This window comes from Bubalus kerabau, chromosome 5 (genome assembly GCF_029407905.1).
Source record: "Bubalus kerabau isolate K-KA32 ecotype Philippines breed swamp buffalo chromosome 5, PCC_UOA_SB_1v2, whole genome shotgun sequence".
Classification (NCBI taxonomy): Eukaryota; Metazoa; Chordata; class Mammalia; order Artiodactyla; family Bovidae; genus Bubalus; species Bubalus kerabau.
This window is the reverse complement of record NC_073628.1, coordinates 130,335,577-130,356,070: the sequence shown is the minus strand read 5'-3', so window position 1 is coordinate 130,356,070 and position 20,494 is coordinate 130,335,577. Positions and strand designations below refer to the sequence as shown.

General features: G+C 55.5%; 1 protein-coding gene across 1 annotated transcript in view; it reads right to left on the bottom strand.

Annotated features, from left to right (window-relative positions):
- Positions 1–20,494, bottom strand: part of PLXNA2 (plexin A2) — a 236,939-nt gene that overhangs the window by 7,135 nt on the left and 209,310 nt on the right. Inside the window, exons 18-31 of the mRNA XM_055583109.1 lie at positions 20,200–20,439; positions 19,497–19,640; positions 18,979–19,213; positions 16,244–16,386; positions 15,262–15,530; positions 13,332–13,398; positions 12,846–12,992; positions 12,060–12,219; positions 11,604–11,707; positions 7,346–7,445; positions 5,993–6,183; positions 4,004–4,173; positions 895–1,107; positions 119–269 (exon numbers count right to left, since the gene is read on the bottom strand). Coding sequence (XP_055439084.1) covers positions 119–269; positions 895–1,107; positions 4,004–4,173; positions 5,993–6,183; positions 7,346–7,445; positions 11,604–11,707; positions 12,060–12,219; positions 12,846–12,992; positions 13,332–13,398; positions 15,262–15,530; positions 16,244–16,386; positions 18,979–19,213; positions 19,497–19,640; positions 20,200–20,439 — 2,334 coding nt within the window. The remainder of the gene's footprint in view (positions 1–118; positions 270–894; positions 1,108–4,003; positions 4,174–5,992; positions 6,184–7,345; positions 7,446–11,603; positions 11,708–12,059; positions 12,220–12,845; positions 12,993–13,331; positions 13,399–15,261; positions 15,531–16,243; positions 16,387–18,978; positions 19,214–19,496; positions 19,641–20,199; positions 20,440–20,494) is intronic.

Below are 20,494 nucleotides of genomic sequence, written 5' to 3'. Positions count from 1 at the left end.
GGTGACTTTTTGACTCCGTGAATGTTTTTGGAATTACCACCCATTGCTGTTGTTTAAGGATGGAGCCTGGCTTTCTGGTTAACCTGCCTGGCCCTCTCGGTGCGGGTTCCTGTCTCACCTCTTCGCTGTACTTGCTGACGTACGAGTAGATCTCATTGAGGGCACTCAGCATGTTGAACTCCATGGCATGCAGACGGGACTGCTCGGCGAGGTAGGCGTTCATGTCCTGGTCACTGATGGCGGGGAGCTTGGCGATGTCTGCATAGTATCTGCCATAGAGAGGACAGGCTCCTTGGTGGGGGGCTCAGCAAAGACCCGCCTGTCCGTCCCCTGACCCCAGGACCCCGGAGAGGATGGGTGTCCCCTGCTGCTGCCCTGTTCCTCTTCTAACGAAGCCTGCTCTGGCCTCTGCTCTCAAGCTGAGTTTGGGGCCTGCACACTTGTTCCCCCTCAGGCCAGAGTCTGCAGTGCTGTGACCAGACTCTCTGTATTCACATTCCAGTTCAGCGCCCTGCTAGCTCTGTGTCCCTGGGTAAGTCACTTGGCATCTCTGCTTCAGTGGCCTCCTCAGTAAAAAGGGGATGATAATAAGACCTACTTCACAGCTCTGTTGGGTACTTTACTGAGATGATACATACAACGTCTTCATCAAAGTGCTGAGTGCTTAGCACTTAGCATATGCTCAGTAAAGGGTGATCAGAATGCTAAATCTGACTCAGGGGTTGCAAAGCTCCCCTTTCCTCCCCCAGCAGGAACTCTGGGCAAGGGAGAAAAAGATGAGCACGAGGTCTGGAAGGGACCACAAGCAGGGCTTTAAGTCCTTGGTCAGTGAAGCCCAGAGGAGGGAATGAAGCAGGCACTGGGGAGTGGGCCGGTCTTAGGGATACTACTGACCTCTCCACCCAGCTCTTGTAGCTGGGGATGTCCTTGGCGTAGAGCAGCTTGTTGGAAGGGGAGTCCTTGCCCAGCCGGTGCTCTGAAGTTGAGCAAGAGTCCATGAAGGTCTGGGCCACCACCGAGAGGCAGGCGTCTGTGATGCTGCCCTTATGGATGTCAAATACAAACTGGGGGTTCTTGATCACGTTCACCCAGAAGCGCAGAGGGAGGCTGGAGGAGAGGGCAGAGGGGTCTCTGAGGGCTGCGTCCGGGCCCGGCCCCGTGCCGTCCACGAATATTCCTCCCAACCCCACAAATGCAAAATTCTCTCCGAAGGGCAAGGGAATGGAATCACAGAAAACTGGTCCAGCCAGGGCTGCTAATTTAGCCTGAGCTTTGACTGACGCTGGAAGAGAAGGAGCCCCACTGTGCCCTAACAGGGCACTGACCTCGTGCTTCAACTGCTCCGAGGTGGGCGTGGGTGGCTTCACTCCCTCCTGGAGGTCTTTTCCAAAGACTCCTGTGCCCCTGGGGGAGCCTAAGTCTAGAGGGCCTGTATCGCTTTCTCAGAGCCTCAGACAAAGCCCCAGGCTCCCAGAGGCCCCTTCCCGGTGCCCGTGGCCATTGTCCGGAAGGACGGAGTGGCAGCCCCAGCCTCAGAGTGGGCACAAAGGCCCCACCTGGGTTCCCTGCCCAGAAGGGCCGGCCGGCCGCTTCCCAGGGCTGGCCCCGCCGCGCCGGGCGGAGGAATGGGCTCCCCTGGGGGCAGCGCTTTCAGGGCACTCCCCAGGGCGTTCTCAGCTCCGGGCAGGGGCAGAGGCAGAAGAGGAGGCCATTGTTGGCATGCTGGGAATGACTCGCTGGGGCTCTGCGTTTTTCCCACCCCGAGAGCAACTGATCAGTCGTTAGGAGAATTCTTTCTGTGACTCAGGGAATTTATAATCGGAGGAGAATGCGTTTTCTCTGCTCCTTTGGCTGTGAGGAGGATAAGCCCATTTATTCCCCTTCAAAACCAGAACAGCTGCTGTTTCTGTGGCCTTTTCCAACTTGGCCCTCCTCTCCAGCCGCCCGCTGGCCCTTTACTCTTTGGGCTCCTCTGTGGAGTGAGCTCTGTCCCGCTTGTCCTCTGGGCTGACTTCCCCTCTCTTCTTCCTTATCTCCTGAATCTCCTGGACCCCAGACCTTCCCAAATGTCTCCACGCCCCATGCCAAGTGTTGGGAAAGATCAGCTTTGCCCAGATCCAAGGCCTTCCATTAGGACTTCCGCCTATCTTTGCAGCGAAACGGGGGATCCTTCATTTAACCTGGAGGGGGCAGCCTGGGCGAAGAGGCCGCTCCGCTGGTCCACCCTCCCTTCCCCCAGCAACTCTGGAAACTTCCAGTGTTCTCTCCTTGGGCATTAGGTATCTGAGGTCTGGTAAGAGGACTGTCCCTGCCACAATTCCAGGGGAGGGTGCTTCTGTGACTTGGCCAGAAACAGCAGGCATGGAGAGGAGGACAATCCAGAACTTTCTCTTGATTCCCTTGAAATCACGCCGGGCCGGGCTGGGGGTGGTGGTGGGCGGAGCTCCAAAGCCATGGAGCAGCCACAGCCCAGGCCCTGGGAATGCGGGTGGAAGGCTGGTCTCAGGGACCTGCCCTGGGGGGCTCCACGCCCCGAGACCACCAGAGCCTCTTAGCTTCGCTCCACTGTGATCAAAAGCTGCGGCCTCTGGAGGGCTTGGCAGCCACAACACCCCGGAAAGGGAGGAATAGGTGGGGTCTGGGGCCGGGTTTTCCCCCAGTGTTTGGCTGGTTGCTAGGACTTTGGATTCCTAAATAACAGCCGGGGCCCATCTGTGCTGGCTCTGTTTTCCGAGGTGAGGGCTGAGTCCAGACAGCTGTGTGGGCAGCCTGCCCAACCTCAGGCCTGGCCCTCCTCTCTGCCCTCTCTCTGCTCCTTCCTGAGGAAGGTCTGTGCTCTGGCTCTTGGCCAGGCCCAGCGGGACATGAGGGCCCGTCTTCAGCATGGTCTGAGATCCAGGTTCAAAACCCAGCAGACAGACGTCTTGTGCGAAGGGCCCGGGGGAGCCGTCTCTCCCTCTACTGGGTCTGCCCAGGGAGGGGACGGAGTCAGGCCCGTGGGACCTCTTGCCTGTGGCTTCCTGAGAACCATGGAGCTGGGGTGATCACTCGGCTTTAAGGGGTTGCGTGTGCAATGGTGGGCTCAAGTCCACAGCAGGTGCAAGCTCTCCCCCAGCACTGGCCAGCCTCCTCGGGGGTCCGAGTTTAATGCAGGGCTCTCCCCATGCCAGGATGTGCCCGAGACTCTGCTGTGCTCAGGAGGCCCCATGCTGCCTGGCTTGCTGCTCAGTCGGTCTGGGATGTGGCTGTGTGTGGGTTCCCCTGGCTCCCTTTCCCAAGAACCACAAGTCAGAGAGGAGAGGGTGTGGCCTGGGAAAGGGTCTTGGCCTGAAAGGACAGGACCTCGAGTGTGTGTGTATGTGTGTGTGTGTCCTGGTGCTGGGCCCTACGTTGGGTGGGCCCCGCCTGGCACCTGGGGACCACATCGGCTCTGCGGAGCATATATTTGTCCTAGGAGCCTTGGATTACCCAGCCATGGCAGAGAACAGGTTCCCGCCCCCCATCTCCCTGGTCCCTTCTGGGCCCTACTCTACCCCCCATCTCCCTGGTCCCTTCTGGGCCCTACCCCACGCCCCATCTCCCTGGTCCCTGCTGGGCCCTACCCCACCCCCCATCTCCCCAGTCCCTGCTGGGCCCTACTCCACCCCCCATCTCCCCGGTCCCTGCTGGGCCCTACTCCACCCCCCATCTCTCTGGTCCCTGCTGGGCCCTACTCCACCCCCCATCTCCCTGGTCCCTGCTGGGCCCTACCCCATCCCCCATCTCCCTGGTCCCTGCTGGGCCCTACCCCATCCCCCATCTCCCTGGTCCCTGCTGGGCCCTACTCCACCCCCCATCTCCCTGGTCCCTGCTGGGCCCTACTCCACCCCCCATCTCCCTGGTCCCTTCTGGGCCCTACTCCACCCCCCATCTCCCCGGTCCCTGCTGGGCCCTACCCCATGCCCCACCCCCGGTCCTGGCCTCGCCAGGCTGCAGCCCGGCCTGAGCTGCCCGAGGGGTTTACCAGTTGCTCTTCCAAGTGTGCCGCACGTCCGTGTCGTGGATGCTGTGTCTGTCCGCCTGCTCATCCAGGAAATCGAACATGTACTTGATGGCCAGGGGGAGGGCGCTGCCCCGGTGCACAGTGCTGAACAAGGTCTCGAACAAGTCGTCCACGAACTTCTGCAGGGTGCCCTGGGGGAGGGGCGGTGGGGGAGGCTGAGGCGGGGGAGGGGGCTGGCAGCAGACGCACAGGCCGGATGGTGCCTTGCTTGGACCGACCCTGCCTCGGAAATCTGTCTGCGATGCCAGGCTGTGCAGACAGGATGGCAGAGGTGGGGGGACGAGGGTCCTTCTGGAGTATCGGGAAGGTGGGAAGGACTGATGGGCTGCAGATTTCCAGGAGGAACTGCCTCCAACCGGGAGCCATGTGCACACTTATGCTTGTGTCCATGCCAGGTGGGTGTGGGCAGAGGGCGTTTGATCGAAGACAGAAAGTGCTCCAAGCTCAGGCTTCCCACAGGGAATGAGGGGCACAGGCTGGTATGAGAGGGTATGAGAGGGCATCTAAAGAACCAGCCAGAGGACTGGGACCCTTCCAGCAGGAGCAGGGGAGGACCACAGAGGGTCTGGCAGGAAGGTGTGAAAGGGTTCACTGTGTTAGCAGCCTGGGATAAGTGGGGTTTACAGTGAGGACTGGGCAAAGGGTACAGATCTAAGAATGCTCAGGCACAGCCCTGATCACGGGGCCTTGGAGGATATCGGGGGGCAGGGCCAAGGCTGGGCCTGGGGCCCACAGTTCGCAGGTTCAAGAAACATCTCTGAAGGTCAGTAAATGTCCAACCTTTTGGTGTCTCTTTGTGAGTATGCAGTTGCTAAGTTGTGTCCAACTCTTTGCAACCCCATGGACTGTAACCCACCAGGCTCCTCTGTCTGTGGGATTTCCCAGGCAAAAATACTGGACTGGGTTGCCATACCCTCCTCCTGGGGATCTTCCTGACCTGGGGATAGAATCCTCATCTCCTGCATCTCCTGATCTGGAAGATGGGTTCTTTACTACTGAGCCACTTGGGAAGTCTGGTCTCTTATCAGCATATTATCAGCAAAATTTGAGACACATTCTCTGATGGTGTATTTCTGTGACACTTCAGGGAACAAGTCTGAGAAGCCACTGTATTAGAATTTCAGCAGCATTTTTGTTGGTTCAGTGGAGGAGAGTCCTGTCAAATACAAGCTATATATGGTTGCTACGCTTATAGGTATACTGTTCTCTGCTGGGGAGGCTGGCAGGCTGCTTTAGATCTCAGCCTCTGTCAGCATTTGTGGGGGTAGATGAGACGGCTTCCCAGGTGGCTAGTGGTAAAGAACTCACCTGCCAATACAAGAGACTCAAGAGACATGGGTTTGATCCCTGGGTCAGGAAGACTCCCTGGAGGAGGAAATGGCAGGCCACTCCAGTATTCTTACCTGGAGAATCCCATGGACAGAGGAGCCTGGAGAGCTACAGCCCATGGAGTTGCAAAGAGCTGGACTTGACTGAAGCGACTTAGCACGCACACACGTGATGGAATGGGGAAGGGGAAGCTCTCTCTTAGATTACCCAATGGACCAGGCCTTCATGCTTTTGCTCCCAGTGTGGGCAGAAAGTGGGTAGAGAAGACACTGACAGAGGAAGATGGCATATCCGTCCATCTCATATTTGCCAATAAAAACCCCAGTATCTTCTTGAGGGGTATGGGGACCCAGAAGCCAGAGCACCGGTCCTCTGAGGAGTAATAGGGGAGCTATGGAGTGAGCCGGGCAGACCACTGTGATTTTTGCCACAGGGTAGAGAACAGTAGTGGCCTGACCTCCAGGGAAGCACACCCCAGGACGAGGCCCTCCTTGTCCAGGTGGGTCCCCTGGAGGGGCAGAGCCCGTGGCATCCTTCCTATGCCATGGGCTGGGTAGGGGTTGGGGCAGGACACGTCTCTGAGGTGCCCTCCCTGGGCCAGGGCAGAGCAGGGGCTGTTACCTTGGTGGCCAGCAGCCGGGTCAGGTAGATCTCCGACACCATCTTGCTGCCCCGGTCCCCCTCCTTCTGGTCCCCGTGGTCGTGGTTCTTCACCAGGTGCCACACCTTGACCCCGCTCTCCAGGTCCGGGGTGATCATGGGGGCCCGAGACCGCAGGCTGTCGGGGCTGCCTGTGTACCTGAAGGAGGAGTCTGAGGGGAAGGAGGCGGCGGAGGCCCGTGAGTGACTCGTTTCCTCATCCTTGCTGGTAGAATCCTTCTAGAATCCCTGCCCACCTGCTGCCCTCACTAAGAACAAGCCGGTTTCGATCAGAAGGGAGTGCTTGGGGTTTCATATTTGGTGGGTTATTTTAGTGATCCTTGGCTGGTGTGAGGACAGCCTGAAATCTTGTTGCCAAAATGAGGTTCTAGAAATTCTGTGAGCTGGAGTGGCCCTGGGGAATACAGGAGTACCTCCATCCCTGATGCTTCCAGCAAAGACTAATCAATAGGTGGAATGTCAGCCAGATATTCTCACAGGGGCTTTGATCGAAGTGTGGGCACTAAGGGTCTGTGAATGGAAAAGCTCCCTCTCGAGAGTTAAGGCTCCTTCTTACTTCGGGCCCAGAATACAGAACTGCCAGAGCCCCTCCTGCTTCAGGCCTGAGGGGTCCTTTGGCTGCACGGCTCGAAGACTAGCGCCACCCAGAACTAGAAGAACAGAAACTCCTCAACCTCATCCTCAGAGGGCACTGGGGGCCCAGCACTCAGGGGTAGAAGGCCTGGGATGGCCAACCGAATGCCCGTATCCGGATACTACTGAGAGCCAAAGGGGAAGCGAAGCGAAAGCGTTAGTCACTTCAGTCGTGTCTGACTCTTTGTGACCCCCCAGGCTCCTCTCTCCATGGGATTCTCCAGGCAAGAATGCTGGAGTGGGTTGCCATTTCCTTCTCCAGGGGACTTTCCCAACCCAGGGAATCGAGCCTGGGTCTCCCGCATTGTGGGCAGATTCTTTACCATCTGCGCCACCAGGGAAGTTATTTGGTCCGTATCACCGAGAGTAAAGGGGGGACATTGTTAATGATTCAGCCAGGACAGTAAACACGCACTGGGACTGGGTTCTGTGAACATCCCATCCAAGGGCCTCCTTGGTTCTGGGCCCTTCAGATGCCTCCATCAGACCTGGGCTATCCAAGATAAGATTCACGGTGCCATCTGGTGCCACAGCCCCGAGGAGACGGGCCGTGCCGGCCTCCTTTGATTGCAGGCCAGCTGTGGCAGCGGCACAGGCTCCCACCGTCAGCAGGGGTGGGGAGCAGCCCCTGGAGCCACAGAAGATGCCCCTGGCCGCCCAGGCCATGTCTGCGGTCCTTACCGTATCTGCTGATGGATGTCCGGGAGATGCTGGCGGAGGCGGGGATGTTGTAGGAGGAGGTCTGCTTGGGGACCAGGGCCACCACCGATCTGTCTGACACCTGAGGGGGAGACGAGAGACACACTTTGGGTGGATGTCAGCACCTTGGGAAATGGGACTGTCGATACTTCTAGAAGCTGATGGAATAGGTAGGGGTAGAGGGTGAGGAGGTGAGGAATGCTAGGAATAATCACTGCTGCTATTCAGCATGGTAGCTACTTGCCACCTGTAGCTGTTGGGCGCTTACAGTCTGACTGGACCAAAGGGAGATGCCCTGTACGTGTTCGTGCTCAGGTATGCTGGAAATGTACAAGACACACCGAATTTCAATGACTGAGCCTGAATAAAGGTATACGAACTGTCTCATTAATAATGTTTATGTTGATTACGTGTTTAAATGACAGTTATTTTAGATCAGTGGTGTTAGAGACAACATTGTTAACACCACGTTCATCCGTTCATCTTTACTTTTTAAATGTGACTAGTAAAAAAATGTCAAGTTATCCAGGTGGTTTGCCTTGTGTTTCTGTTAGAGGGAGCTGGGGTAGCCCAGCCTACCTTCAGTTCCGTGAGTTACGTACGACTGTCCGCATTTTACAGAGGAGGAACCGAAGCCCTTAGCGGCTGAGCCTCCGCCTTCAAGGTCACATGCTTCACATACGATAGAGCCGAAATTGGTCACCAGGCTGTCGGGCTCCAGAGCACGTGTTCTCCTCACTGCATTCTAATTCGGGATTTTATTTCAAGACACCCTGGTCTGAGCCCATTTTTCCCTTTTGGCTCTGATTTCTTTCTGGCCTGGGCCCTATAATGGTTCAGCCACCTTGAGGAACTTCCCCAGAGGGCAGCCGCTCCTGGGGACTCAAGAGAGAAAGAAGGTGTCTTGCGTGTCCTCTGTGAGGGTGCCGAGGCTCAGCACCCAGCCTGCAGGGGGACAGCTGATAAATGAGGCGCCATATTGAAGACATTTGGAGCCATTTTGATTTAAGATTACCCTCCATCCAATAAAAACGGAGAATCCCCAGAATTGTGGCGATCCAATTAAACCCCTAACGCAGAGGGAATAAAATAGCTATAATAATGTTATGGGCCATAAAACATTCCTATTAAACCATTTTTTATTTTAACAATTTTTATGAACTTTATAAGTTTGATTTATAGCTGCACCAGTCATAAAACCATCTTTCTGGGTCTTAAATTGTCAGTCCCTCTCTCCCACCAAAAAGGAATTAAATGTTGGGAAGTCAAACTATAAATGAACATTAGTGCTAACGAGATTCCCTGATAGCCAGTTTTAGCGGTGGTGTTTAATTTCACCCTCCCTATAAATCTGCGGGAGCCCAGGAAGTTTTTAAAAATCTCTTTGTTAATTAAGGTTATGCAGATTTTTCTCCTGTAGGGGCTCCAAGGACCTTTGACTCCTGGGAGGGTAACAAGAGGGCAATGCTTTGACTTGATGGCATAAAGCTGCAGGGTCCAAGGCTCTTCACAGTGCCTGGAAGATGCCAAGGCATAGTTACTTCCCAGCGGGGGAAGCCCCATGGCCTGCGGGCAGCTTGCACCAGGCCTGACATGGAGGGGGAACTCTCCACCTCAATCTTTCAGGAACTCTGCAACTAGCATCCTAACAATGATACTTGAACGCCTGGCAGGGGCAAGGGTTTATTCTCCAAGGGAGAATGGATTGCATTATCATTTATGGCTGGTTGTCACCTAAAGAGAGATTCACAAGGTGACTGGAATGACCACAGTTCAACTCAGCTCCCGGTCTCATCACTAAATCTCTCTTGTCCTTAGTCTCCAGTTTTTCTCTTGACCAACACATGATGCAAAGCCGTGGTCAAGACACCTGGCTGGGTCTGACCTTGCCTCTGCACTTCCTGGTGACATGGCTTCGGGAAAGTCACTTAAGCTCTCTGTGCCTCAATTGTCTCATTTGTCAAAGGGGTAATAATTGTGTCTAGGTTTGTTGTGAAGATTAAAGGCGTTAGTGCGAGTAAAGGTGGAGAGCAGTGCCTGGTGCCCAGTGAGAGTCAGTAAATGCTGGGGTTACCATCACCACCACCATCACCACCACCATCATCACCATCACCACCATCACCACCATCATTACATCTTCACCATTATCATCACCATCATCTTTACCATCACCACCATCTTCACCATCATCATCATCAATATCACACCACCACCGTCATCTTCACCATCACCATCATCACCACCATCACCACCACCATCATCATCTCTCAAAGGGAAGAATATCCCTGTTGTCCCCTGTCACTCAGGGCTGGCATGTGGGAAGTGCCTCGCACAGAGTAAATCTCAGTAAGTATTTGAGGAATGAATGAATACATGAAAGATAAATGACATCGTGCATGATGAACACAGTAATGAAGAATATTCCATTCTTCTGACTGGGAGTCACAGGACAGACAGCCTATTCATAAGCATTAGGGCAGCAAAGACAGAGGAGCAGCGCATCGCTGCCTTCGAGAAACATAAACTGGGGGCGTGATGCTCTTTTCTTTTGTACTTTCTTCTTCGGTTCTAACTGGTTCATTACAACTGTGCTCCAGGATGCATTCTGCACAATGTGAAGCGGGGTGGGGTGGATCAACAGCATGATTATAGCTACTATGGAGAGGTACACGCATCCTGGTAAACCTCACCTGTGGTTTCTAACACTCCCAACCACATTCGCAATTTGGGACTGTGTTTCCATTTACTCATGAGGAGCTCAGGGTTCAGGGAGATTAAAGTCACATCACCGGTACGTGGGGAAGCAGGGGTTTAAATAGCGCTCACAAACCCTTCTCTCTTTCCACTATACCACACGCTCTCCATTTAGGGTGGGAGTCCAGGCCAAGTGTCAGCATGGTGAACACAAGTCAGTTAGGAGGATGGAGCCTGGAAGGGAACGTTTTGGGGATTTTGCCCCTTCCCTAGCTTTCTGTGTGCACCAAGAGGCTCCCAGCCAGGTCCTGCTGGCCTTTAGGACCTCAGTGTGTGAGAGCCCAGTGTGCCAGCCCTGCACACCCTCCCCGCGTGAGGCAGGGACAGAGGGTGATGTTATTAATCAAGCAGTCCCCCAGGGTCCTGCAGCCTGAGGCGCTTCCTCTGGTTGGTTTAATTTCCCTCACTGACTCTCCTTTCCAGCTTCTATTTTAGTATTTTTTTTAGAATCCCTACCAGCCTACCTGTGCTTAATCTTATAGAGGCCCCAGCTGTGACCAGTTACCTTGCAAAGCAAGCAGAGTGAGAGCTGATACCTCTTGGATCTTTTGTTCTTTTGTTGGGATTTTTCTTTTATGACTGTTCTTTTAGTGTGTCTGCCGGTGCGCCGAATGCTCTACCTACTATATTCAGTCTATTCTTCACCACTTCATGGGGCAGGGATCACCATTAACTCCATTTTACAGATGAGAAGAGCGAGAGCTTAAGCCGCTTCCCCAAGGACACCAGCTGGTAAGCGGCAGAAACTAAGACTCAATTCCCTGCTTCGTTGCAGGCGCGAAGTGGAAGGTAAGCTGCATTAGTCAGAAGTCAGAGAAAGTGGCAGACGCCTCTGAACCTATCCTTGAAAGATGTGATTTTCCTGCACGAGAAGAGCTACACTCTGTACAGGATGGGAAGGTCACACCGGACCCCAGAGCAGTTAAGTCAGTTTCTCAGGATGAGTCTGGACACTCGTGTTTTTACACCCCCCAGTAATTCTAATCAGCAGGTGGGGCTGAGAATCACTGCTCTGGACTCAGTGAGGAGTCAAATAGGGGAGATGCGCTGTGCTGTGCTTAGTTGCTCAGTCGTGCCCGACTTTTTGTGACCCTATGGGCTGTAGGGGCTCCTACAATCCATGGGATTCTCCAGGCAAGAATACTGGAGTGGGTAGCTGTTCCTTTCTCCGGGAGATCTTTCCGACCCAGGGACTGAACCCAGATCTCCTGCAGAGTGGGTGGATTCTTTACCAGCTGAGCCACCAGGGAAGCCTAAGAATACTAGAGTGGATAGCCCATCCCTTCTCCAAGGGATCTTCCCAACCCAGGGATTGAACCAGGGTCCCCCACATTGCAGGTAGATTCTTTACCAGCTGAGCTACCAGGGATTCCCTGGTAGATAGGGGCGACAGGAAAACTCTTTTAGGGCTTGAGGGCCTTAGAGCAAACCTTAGAGGGTGGGGGCATTTCGGGAGGGCCCGGGTCCCTGGCGCAAAGCCCCTCACCTGATAGTGCATGAGCGTGTTCAGCCTCTTCCAGTCGCCCTCGATCTTGGTCGTGATGTCCTCATCCTGTAGCACGACCCTGGCGATCCGGCCTTGTCGCCACTCTGGGAGGAGGGGGCGGGCAGCAGTGTGAGGGACGGGGGCCGGGACCGCCCTGTGGGGCGTTCTCTAGGGGCCTGGCAACCCTGGCTCCCGCGAGCGGGGACAATGACGCCCTTAAGACGTCTAGGGCTCCGTGGGTGCAAGGCTGGGAGGAGCCTCCTGAGAGGCAGCCACGTCTGAGCAGGTAGTGCCCTGGGAGAAGTGTTTCACCCGGCTCCCCACCTGGGATGGGGGACCCAGTCAGGCCCCAGGAGGGGCCATCTGCTGGGCAGGGCATCCCGTCTTCCCAGCCCGCCCCCCAGCCCCAGTGCCCTCAGGAGGCTGCCCTGGTGCCGCCAAGGCCAGGGCTCCTACCCAAGTCCATGTCCACAGCCCTGGGCCTCTGGGAGTAGGGCACGTTCTTGTAGACGGCATCAAGGATCTTCTCCTTGACCTGCGTGATGGTGTCACAGTTTAACACCTTCACTGGGATCTCCGGGCTGTTCTCGTTGTCAGGGTTGACGCAGTTCAGAATCTGCAGGTGGTGATCGAGGGTGGGGAGGGGATATGTGAGTTGAAGATGTCATTTGAGGGTGGGGAGTGCAGCCCTGGAACCTTCTCTTACCCAGACTCCTCCTCCTCCTCAAAGGAGAAATGAGCGTCTCTCTGCATCTCAGTTTCTCCCACCTTCCAGCCATCTGCCGATGGCAACCCGAGTCCTTCTGCCCACTCCTCTACTTCTCAAAGAACCAGGACTCCACCCTGTAGCCCCCAATGGCCTAGGGGAGGCTGCCATCCCGGGTCCAGGCATCCTAAGGGCTTAGGGGTGGTTGCAGGTGGGTTGACCTCCCGCCTCCCTGAAGTCTCTACATTAGAAATCAGCAGACTTCTTTTCCATCATGCCAACTTCCCCAAGCCCGATGCTGGGCAATCTAGGGTAAACTGAGGCAATTGGAGCTCTTTGGGTCCACACAATGAGATGGGAAGAGGAGCCCAGGCTGGCGTGCCCATCCTTGGGACCCTGGGCTGGGCCTGGACTGTCCCCCAGACGGTCTCCCGGCCTTGCTGCCAAGCCCTCAGGCTGGCTTGGTGGCCAGAGGCTGGGGCGGGGCTCAGAAGCAGGAGGTCCGCGCTGTCCCGCCAGGCTCCCCGCCTCCTCACCAGGGTCTTGTAGTCGATCTGCTGCCGGATGAGCTTGTCCTCGCTCAGCGAGTAGCGTGCCTCGCCGGTGATGGCGTCGATGGGGCCCTTCTCCATCTGCTGCTTGATGGCGCAGTACAGCATGAACAGCGGCTCCCCGGCACACTCCTGTGGGTACAGGCGGGTGTGGGCGGCGAGCACAGGTGGGCGGGGCCCCAGCTTGCCTCCCCCCTCCCTCTCCTGACCCTGCTCTCCTGCGGGCACAAGCGGTCATGGGTGGTGGGCACAGGTGGGCGTGGGCAGCAGGAGCCCAGCCTGCCTTCCCCCTCCCTCCCTCTTCTGACCCTGCTCCTAGGCCTGCGTGGTTTTGGGGCACCTGGACAGGTAGGTTCCTGCTCCAAATGGGGGGGATGGGGGGCACCCATGCAGCCCTGGCGGCCAGGCTCAGAGGGGCAGCTCCCCCATCCCTCTCTCACCTCCCAGTCCCCACCCCGCTCCCATTCTCACCTTCAGGAACTTGTGCAGGAGGAAGGCAAACCAATTGGTCAGCATCTTCTCTGCCACAGACTCTGTCCTGGGGAGGCAGAAGGGATGAGAGGCAGCCCTTCATGGAGGGCTCCCAAGAGGGTGCCTGGCTTTTTAGGTGGACTCTCGCCCAAGAGAACCCAGGGCTGGGAGCCAGGACACTGCGTCCTGTCCCGACTTCACCCCAGTAGCAAGACGCGAGACCTTGGGCCAGAGGCTTTTGCCTTCTGAGCCTCAATTTCCTGGGAAAATGGAGTGGCACTCTAGGTCTACAGGCGCAGGTGCCAAGGACACCATCCTCCAGCCCTCTTCTGGCCTCAGAGGGATAAATACAGTTTCTCTGTCCCTCTGAGGTTTCCTGCCTGGTCTGAATACTTACATGCATATCTAGAAGGCCCCTGATACCTGCCCCTCCGAACACTCAGAATCAGACTGAGTTCAAATCTCGACTGCCACGGACTGGCTGTTTGATCTCGAGTAAGTTGCTTCCCTTTCTCTGGATTCAGTTTCCCCATTTCTAATTGGGGAATTAATCATAATAATAACAACCACAATTAATAATGGTAACCACCATCACCGTCATCACCGTGTATCCCACAGGGCTGTTGTCAAGGTTGAATGAGTCAATGTACAAAAAGTGCTAGGAAGAGTGCCTAGACCCGGAAGCTGTCACACTGCTGACACGTGGGGTCTGGATCCGGCCCCTCACATAGAGAGCCGTGTACATAAGCGTTTAGCTAACAGGGGATCTGCTTCTGCAAGCCTTGCCCCTTTGCCTTGCCGCCCCCCACCCCCCACGCCCACCCCAGGCCGCAGCTCTGGGGACCTGGGAAGGAACAACGCGGCCCTGACAGATCCCTCAGGGATGAGGACGCTGGAGGAGTACTTGAACTCCCTGCACGTGGTGCAAATTACACCCTCCGATCGCAGTAAATCCCAGGCATTTGCCAGGGCGGCTCAGCAACCCAGGGCCTGGGAGAGAGTGACAAAGGCAGAAGAAATTGTAGCTTTCTCAGTGGGCCCCTCCCAGCACCCTCTCCCTGCATTATGCCTGAGATTAACTCTAATTTAAATACAACAGTTCTTAATGAGAGTTTCTAATGCTCAGATTGGCAGAATGGGGGCTCTGTATTCATAACACAAAGCCATTCTTCCTCCCTCCTCACCCCACATGGGGTCTGGAAGCCTGAGACCTTGCTAGGAGAAGGGTATGGAGGAGGTGGTGACGTGGAGGTGGTTCCAAAGCTGTGCTGGATCCCTGGGGCCTCCAGAGACGGTGGGCTTGGGGGATGCATGTCAAGGTCTCTGACCCTCTTCCCTGCTGGGAAAATGGCAACTGGGGAGGGGCTGGTGGTAGGTGCTGGTGATTCAGATCCTGGAAGCTGGGCATTGAAGGCACAGGCTGCACCAAATCCTTAGCTGGGTGCTGAAGGGAGAACTCCTCCAGGGATGGGAACAGCCTCTGCCTGCGTTTCCAACATGGGGGCCACTTGTGGGGACCGAGCCCTCAGGATGTGGCTAGTGCAACGGAGGGACTGAATCTCACATTTTATCTCATTTTAATTAGTGGCCACATGTGCTATGGCGTTGGACAGTGAAACTCGAGATACAGGGGGAGGGAGAAAGACTTGGAGATGAGTGTTATGAGTGTTCATGAGAGGGCTAAACAGCAGAGATGCTGCACCGCTGGCCCCAGGCCTCATGACGAGCCGGTGGCCGTGCTGGGATCCAGGCTGAGATGCACTGGACACCCAGCCCCTGTGGACACGGCCCAGCCGCCCGGGGAAGGGGAGATGAGACTCTGCACTGGGGGGCCGCGGGGACACAGGCTTTCCCCGGGAGGGGCACCGCCCCCCACCACATCCCCGTTCAGACTCCGGCTGCCTCCCCAGCCCCGGAGCGCAGGTCTGACCTCCGGAGCAGCAGCTTGGGGTGGTTCTTGTTCTCCAGGTTCTTGTCGATGAGGTCGGACAGCAGCTGCTTGAGGACGTCGGTGGCGTACTCCAGGCGGCCCTGCAGGCCCGTCATGATGAGCGAGGCCACGTTGCCGCGGTCCCGCATGGAGAAGCTGCGCTGCAGCTCCAGGGTGCGGATGAAGGTCAGCAGGAACACCTTGTTGTTGATGAGCTGCGCGAAGAGCTTCAGGGCCTTCTCCACGTGCTGCTGCCCGTTGCCCTGCACCTGGGGGAGGGGTTGGCAGCGTGGCGTCAGGACGGGAGGCCTTCTCCACGTGCTGCTGCCCATTGCCCTGCACCTGGGGGAGGGGTTGGCAGCGTGGCGTCAGGACGGGCTTCCGGCTATCCCAGAGGCCGGGGCGTCTCAGCTGATGATGGCACCAGCTCTAGGACCCTCTCCATGACACTGATAGCCACCCCACCCTGGAGAGGCAGGAATGCCTGCTCTCTGTGGTCTGACCTCCCAGGGGGTGGAGAGGGCTGGGCTCCAAAGAGGATGCTATACATCTGATTGCGCCAAGGATCCAACACAACAGGAGCTACCCCATCGGACTAGCTGGGTTTACTCCCCTCCCCTCCATCTCCTCTGCCCTGATGTACTCTCTTTCGTAAAACAAACTGAGAAATGAACGTGTAAACCTCACAGAATCATGGGCCTTTCCCTAAGCCACCTCAAATCCATTTGGAAATGAGACCAAATCTTAATTAATTCAGTCATTAATTAAAGAACGACAGTCAGCCTTCCCCTGGAATCATCCCGAAGAACCCGGGTGCCCCCGTTGCCATGAGTTTCCTGTTCGGAAATGTCCCCGTGGTGCTGGTGCTTCTACAGGCGGTTTCTCCTCCTCACTCATGACCCTTCTCAGCTGCGGGGCATCTCCTAGGAAACCCAGGCCCCGGGTGCCCAGTGGGCAGCTGGGTGAGGGAGGCAGGTGTTACCTCCAGCTCACGCAGGACAGGATGGTCCTCGATGCCTGGGAACAGGACTCGCATAGCATAGGTCCTATAGTCCAGGTAGGGGATTCCTGAGCGGTCCAGGTCGCTGGTCAGCTCGTTGATGTCTGTCTGGAGCTCGGCAAAAGCTGGGAAGGTACGGGGGAGACAGGGAAACTCAGGAGGGGAACCCAGACAGGGAGGGGAGAGGCAGAGACGTTTGTGAAGGAGGAGGGAAGGGCTGGGATGCGGAGACGGTGCGTGTGTGGGGTTACAGGCGTGCACCTCCAGAGGGGGTGAGCTAGCTCCAGACTGCCTTTTTAGGTGGTGGGAATACGGGAGATTTCTATACTGTTTCCTCCTCTATGTGTCTTTAGTTGCAAAGTCGTGTCTGACTCTTTTGCGACCCCACAGACTGCAGCCCACCAGGCTCCTCTGTCCATCGGTTTTTCCAGGCAAGAATACTGGAGTGGATTGCCATCCTCTTCTCCAGGGGAATCTTCTCAACCCAGGGATTGAACCTGCATCTCCTGCACTGCAGGTGGATTCTTTACTGCTGAGCCACCAGGGAAGCCCATTTCTTCCTCTATGCTTATCTATAATTTTGAATTTTCTTTCTATGTATTACACGTGCTGTTAAAACAAACGAAGCACACGTGACTTGGGTCATGGTGGCACAGATGCTAGAGACAGGCGAGAGACGGGTTGAGCGGATCCAACAAAGACCAGAATAGGCAGCTCTGCTCCCCTTTTCCCAGCAAAAGAAAAAATCAAGATGCAGAGACCTTGGGGGAAAATGAAAATCAAAACCACCAGGAGATACCGCTTCATACCCATTAGTATGCGTGTGTGCCAAGTCACTTTGGTCGTGTCCGACTCTTTGTGATGCTACGGATTGTAGCCCGCCAGACCCTGCTGTTCATAGGATTTCCCAGGCATGAAGACTGGAGTGGGTTGCTGTGCCCTTCTCCAAGGGATCTTCCCAACCCAGGCATCGAACCTGCATCTCTTACGTCTCCCGCATTGGCAGGCGGGTTCTTTAAGACTAGTGTCACTAGGGAAGCTCCACTCGTTAGCATGACTAATGTAAATAATGGAAAATAACAAGTGTCGACAAGGACGTGGGAAAACTCAAACCTTCGTATTTTGTTGGAGGGAAAGTAAAATGGCACCACTGCTCTGGAAACCAATTTGATGATTCCCCCAAAAATTAAACACAGAATTGTTATCCTATGACCCATCAATTCCTCTCTGACATATATGCCCACAAGAACTGGAAGCAGGGACTTGAATAGATCCTTGTACACTCACGTTCATAACAGCATTATTCACAATACCAAGAGGTGGAAGCAACCCAAATGCCCATTGACAGATAACCTGATAAACAAAATGTGGTTTCCACACCTAATGAACAATTATGCAACCTGAAAAAGGAATGAAATTCTGTCACATGCTGCAACATGGATGAACCTTGAAGACATGATGCTAAGTGAAATAAACTAGACAAAAGGACAAATACTGTACGATGAGGTTCCTAGAGCAGTCGGAGTCCTGGCACAGACAGTAGAAGGGCCAAAGGGAGAGGAGGACGAGGAACGATTGTTTCATGAGTACAGAGTTTCATTTGGGGAAAATGAGGGACGTCTGGAGATGGATGGTGGGTATGGTCACACAATATTCTGAATGTACTTAATACCTCTGAGGAGTTTCCCAGGTGGTACCAGTGGTAAAGAACCCACCTGCCAAAGCAGGAGACATAAGAGATCCTGGGGTTCGATCCCTGGGTTGGGAAGATCCCCTGGAGGAGCGCATGGCAACCCACTCCAGTAATTTTGCCTGGAGAATCCCATGAACAGAGGAGCCTGGTGGGCTGCATTTCATGGGGTCGCAAAGAGTTAGACACGCCTGAGGCGACTGAGCATGCACACTTGCTTGCACACACACGTGCACTCGATGCCTCTGAACTGGAGGGGGGAGCACTAGGGTATAGAGATTAGAAAGTTAAATGGTAAGTCGTATGTTATATATATTTTCACACACATAGACACACACACACACACACACACGACCGAGAACGCCACCAAACCCAGCCTTAGGGTGCCGTGCCTGCCGGGCCCTTGGCCAGCAGGGGCTTCCCCTTGATGGCAAGCCTGCCCCCTCCTCTCTCTGCCCTACCCCCGGCAGAGGGAGGGGCCATGGTCCACTTTCCCAGCCCAGCTCCTCACAGGGGGCTTGTTCTGATCTCGAAGTTTGCAGTAAAAGGAGAAGTGTTTTGATTCCTGATTGAGATGTTTGCCCAGAGAGTCTGCTGGGCCCTCAGCCCGAGGGGACACCAGGTGCACTAGTCTCCTGGCAGCGGCGGTGGCTTGGGAGATGGAGGAAGCACAGTCTCCACCATCACAGCCTGAGATGTCCCGCACGTGGCCTTCAGAGGCTCAGCCTGCGGCACGGGGTGACAACGCCCTGGGGGAGGGGACGGGCCAGGAGGGGGGACGCGCTCTCCTGCAGGCAAAAGGAGCCATTCCCACGTGGGGATCTAGAGTCTGAGGCCACAGGGCCCAGGAGGCTCTGCCTGTGGGGACACTGAGGGCCACCCGCTGTCCCAGGAAAGAGAGGAAGGTGGCCAGATTGTGGGATGAGTCAGGGCGCAGCGGGACAGAATAATGCTATCAGACCTGGGGCCTCACTGCGTGCATGTCAATAGGACTTCTGCACGCATGTCAAAGGAACAGCCCACTTACCTTCCTTACACTCCAGGGCCACACGGGACTCCAGGTTGTCCATCTGCATTTGAAGCCGCTTGAGAGTGAGGTCGTTCTCTCGAGACTTGCGCTTGTAGGCGATGAGCACGATGATGACAATGATGAGCAGGAGGCTGCCTCCCGCTGCAATGCTCACGATGGCGGGCAGGGTCAGCAAGCTGTCTGAGATGACGCTCACGGAGCCGGGCGAGAACACCATCCCGCCCACGTGGACCTGCATGTGACACACGCACACAGATGCTGTCAAGCCGTCCAGTCCTTCTCGTTTCAGAAAGGACAGGAGCAACCACAACCACACAGTGTAGTCTGAAGACCAAACAACTTCCTGCGGATCACCTGGCTTTCTTTTCTTGTGTCCTCTGCTCCTATCCACCTATCCATTTTAATATAGAACCTTGAGATGAGGAGATGTGCAGGGGGTGGAAAACCCTTTTGCTTCGATAGATTATACATGCAAGGTGAAGAGGGAAGAAAGAATAAGAATAAGGTTCACTCACCATGACCTTGTGCTGCCCCGTGAGGTTGGGAGGCTCGCAGAGGAGCTGCGTCTCGGACACGGTGACCGCACACGGGGTCTCTCCGATCAGCACTGTGTAGTTGAGCTTGGCACCTCCAGAAGCAGGAGGGCAAAGATTTTTGCCCTGCAGATAATAGCAGTCTTATTAGGAATAATTGACACGTGCACACAGAAGTTAATTGCCTATTTAAGAAGAGATTAAAGAGAGAGGGTAAGGGCAGCAATGCAAAAACCAAAGAGGGATTCCGTTGGCGAGGACGTCCATCCGCCACAATTTAGAGAGGAAAAGAGAAAACAGAGGGAGGAGGCGATGAAAGGGAAGGAGAGAGCAGTGAGAGCTGAAAGCGTGGAGTAACACACCCTTGGACATATACCGGGGACCCTGACCGCCTCACATTTGACGGCAGTTATGGTGGCCACGGATGAGGTCAATAAAGGACATGGTTGCTTCCAATGCACTGCAAGGCTTTTTGGGCCCAATGTCCACAAGAACACAAAAATATTCTCCAGGGTTCCTCGAGAATCCCAAGCTCAAGATATGTCACTCCGTGGGCCTGTAGCTATTCCTGAGCTCTCCTCATAGAGCTCTCCATAGGGCGCTGACAGCGACGGAAGCCTGTGGGCATTGAAGGGAGGCGAGGCCAGGATGGGAGAGGGGTGGTCTGGCCACGCCGTGCTCCTACCTTCAGAATGATAGGGGATCCTGGCTTCTGATCCAAGACTCCTGTAGGGCTGAGAAGTTCAAAGGTCGGGTTGGGGTAGTAGATGAACTTGGTGTCGTTGTAAATCAGCAAGGACTGGACGTTGTTAAAGACAAATCCAAACTCGTCTGGCCGCTCCACGGTGTCCAGGCCGGGCCGATAGTCCGTGGTCAGCGAGGGTGCCAGGCAGGTCAGGGTGGTGGTGTTCACAACTTTGCACACCTATGGGGCCCAGAGCGCAGTGTTCCAACACCCAGCCGGCGACACTGCGGGTCAC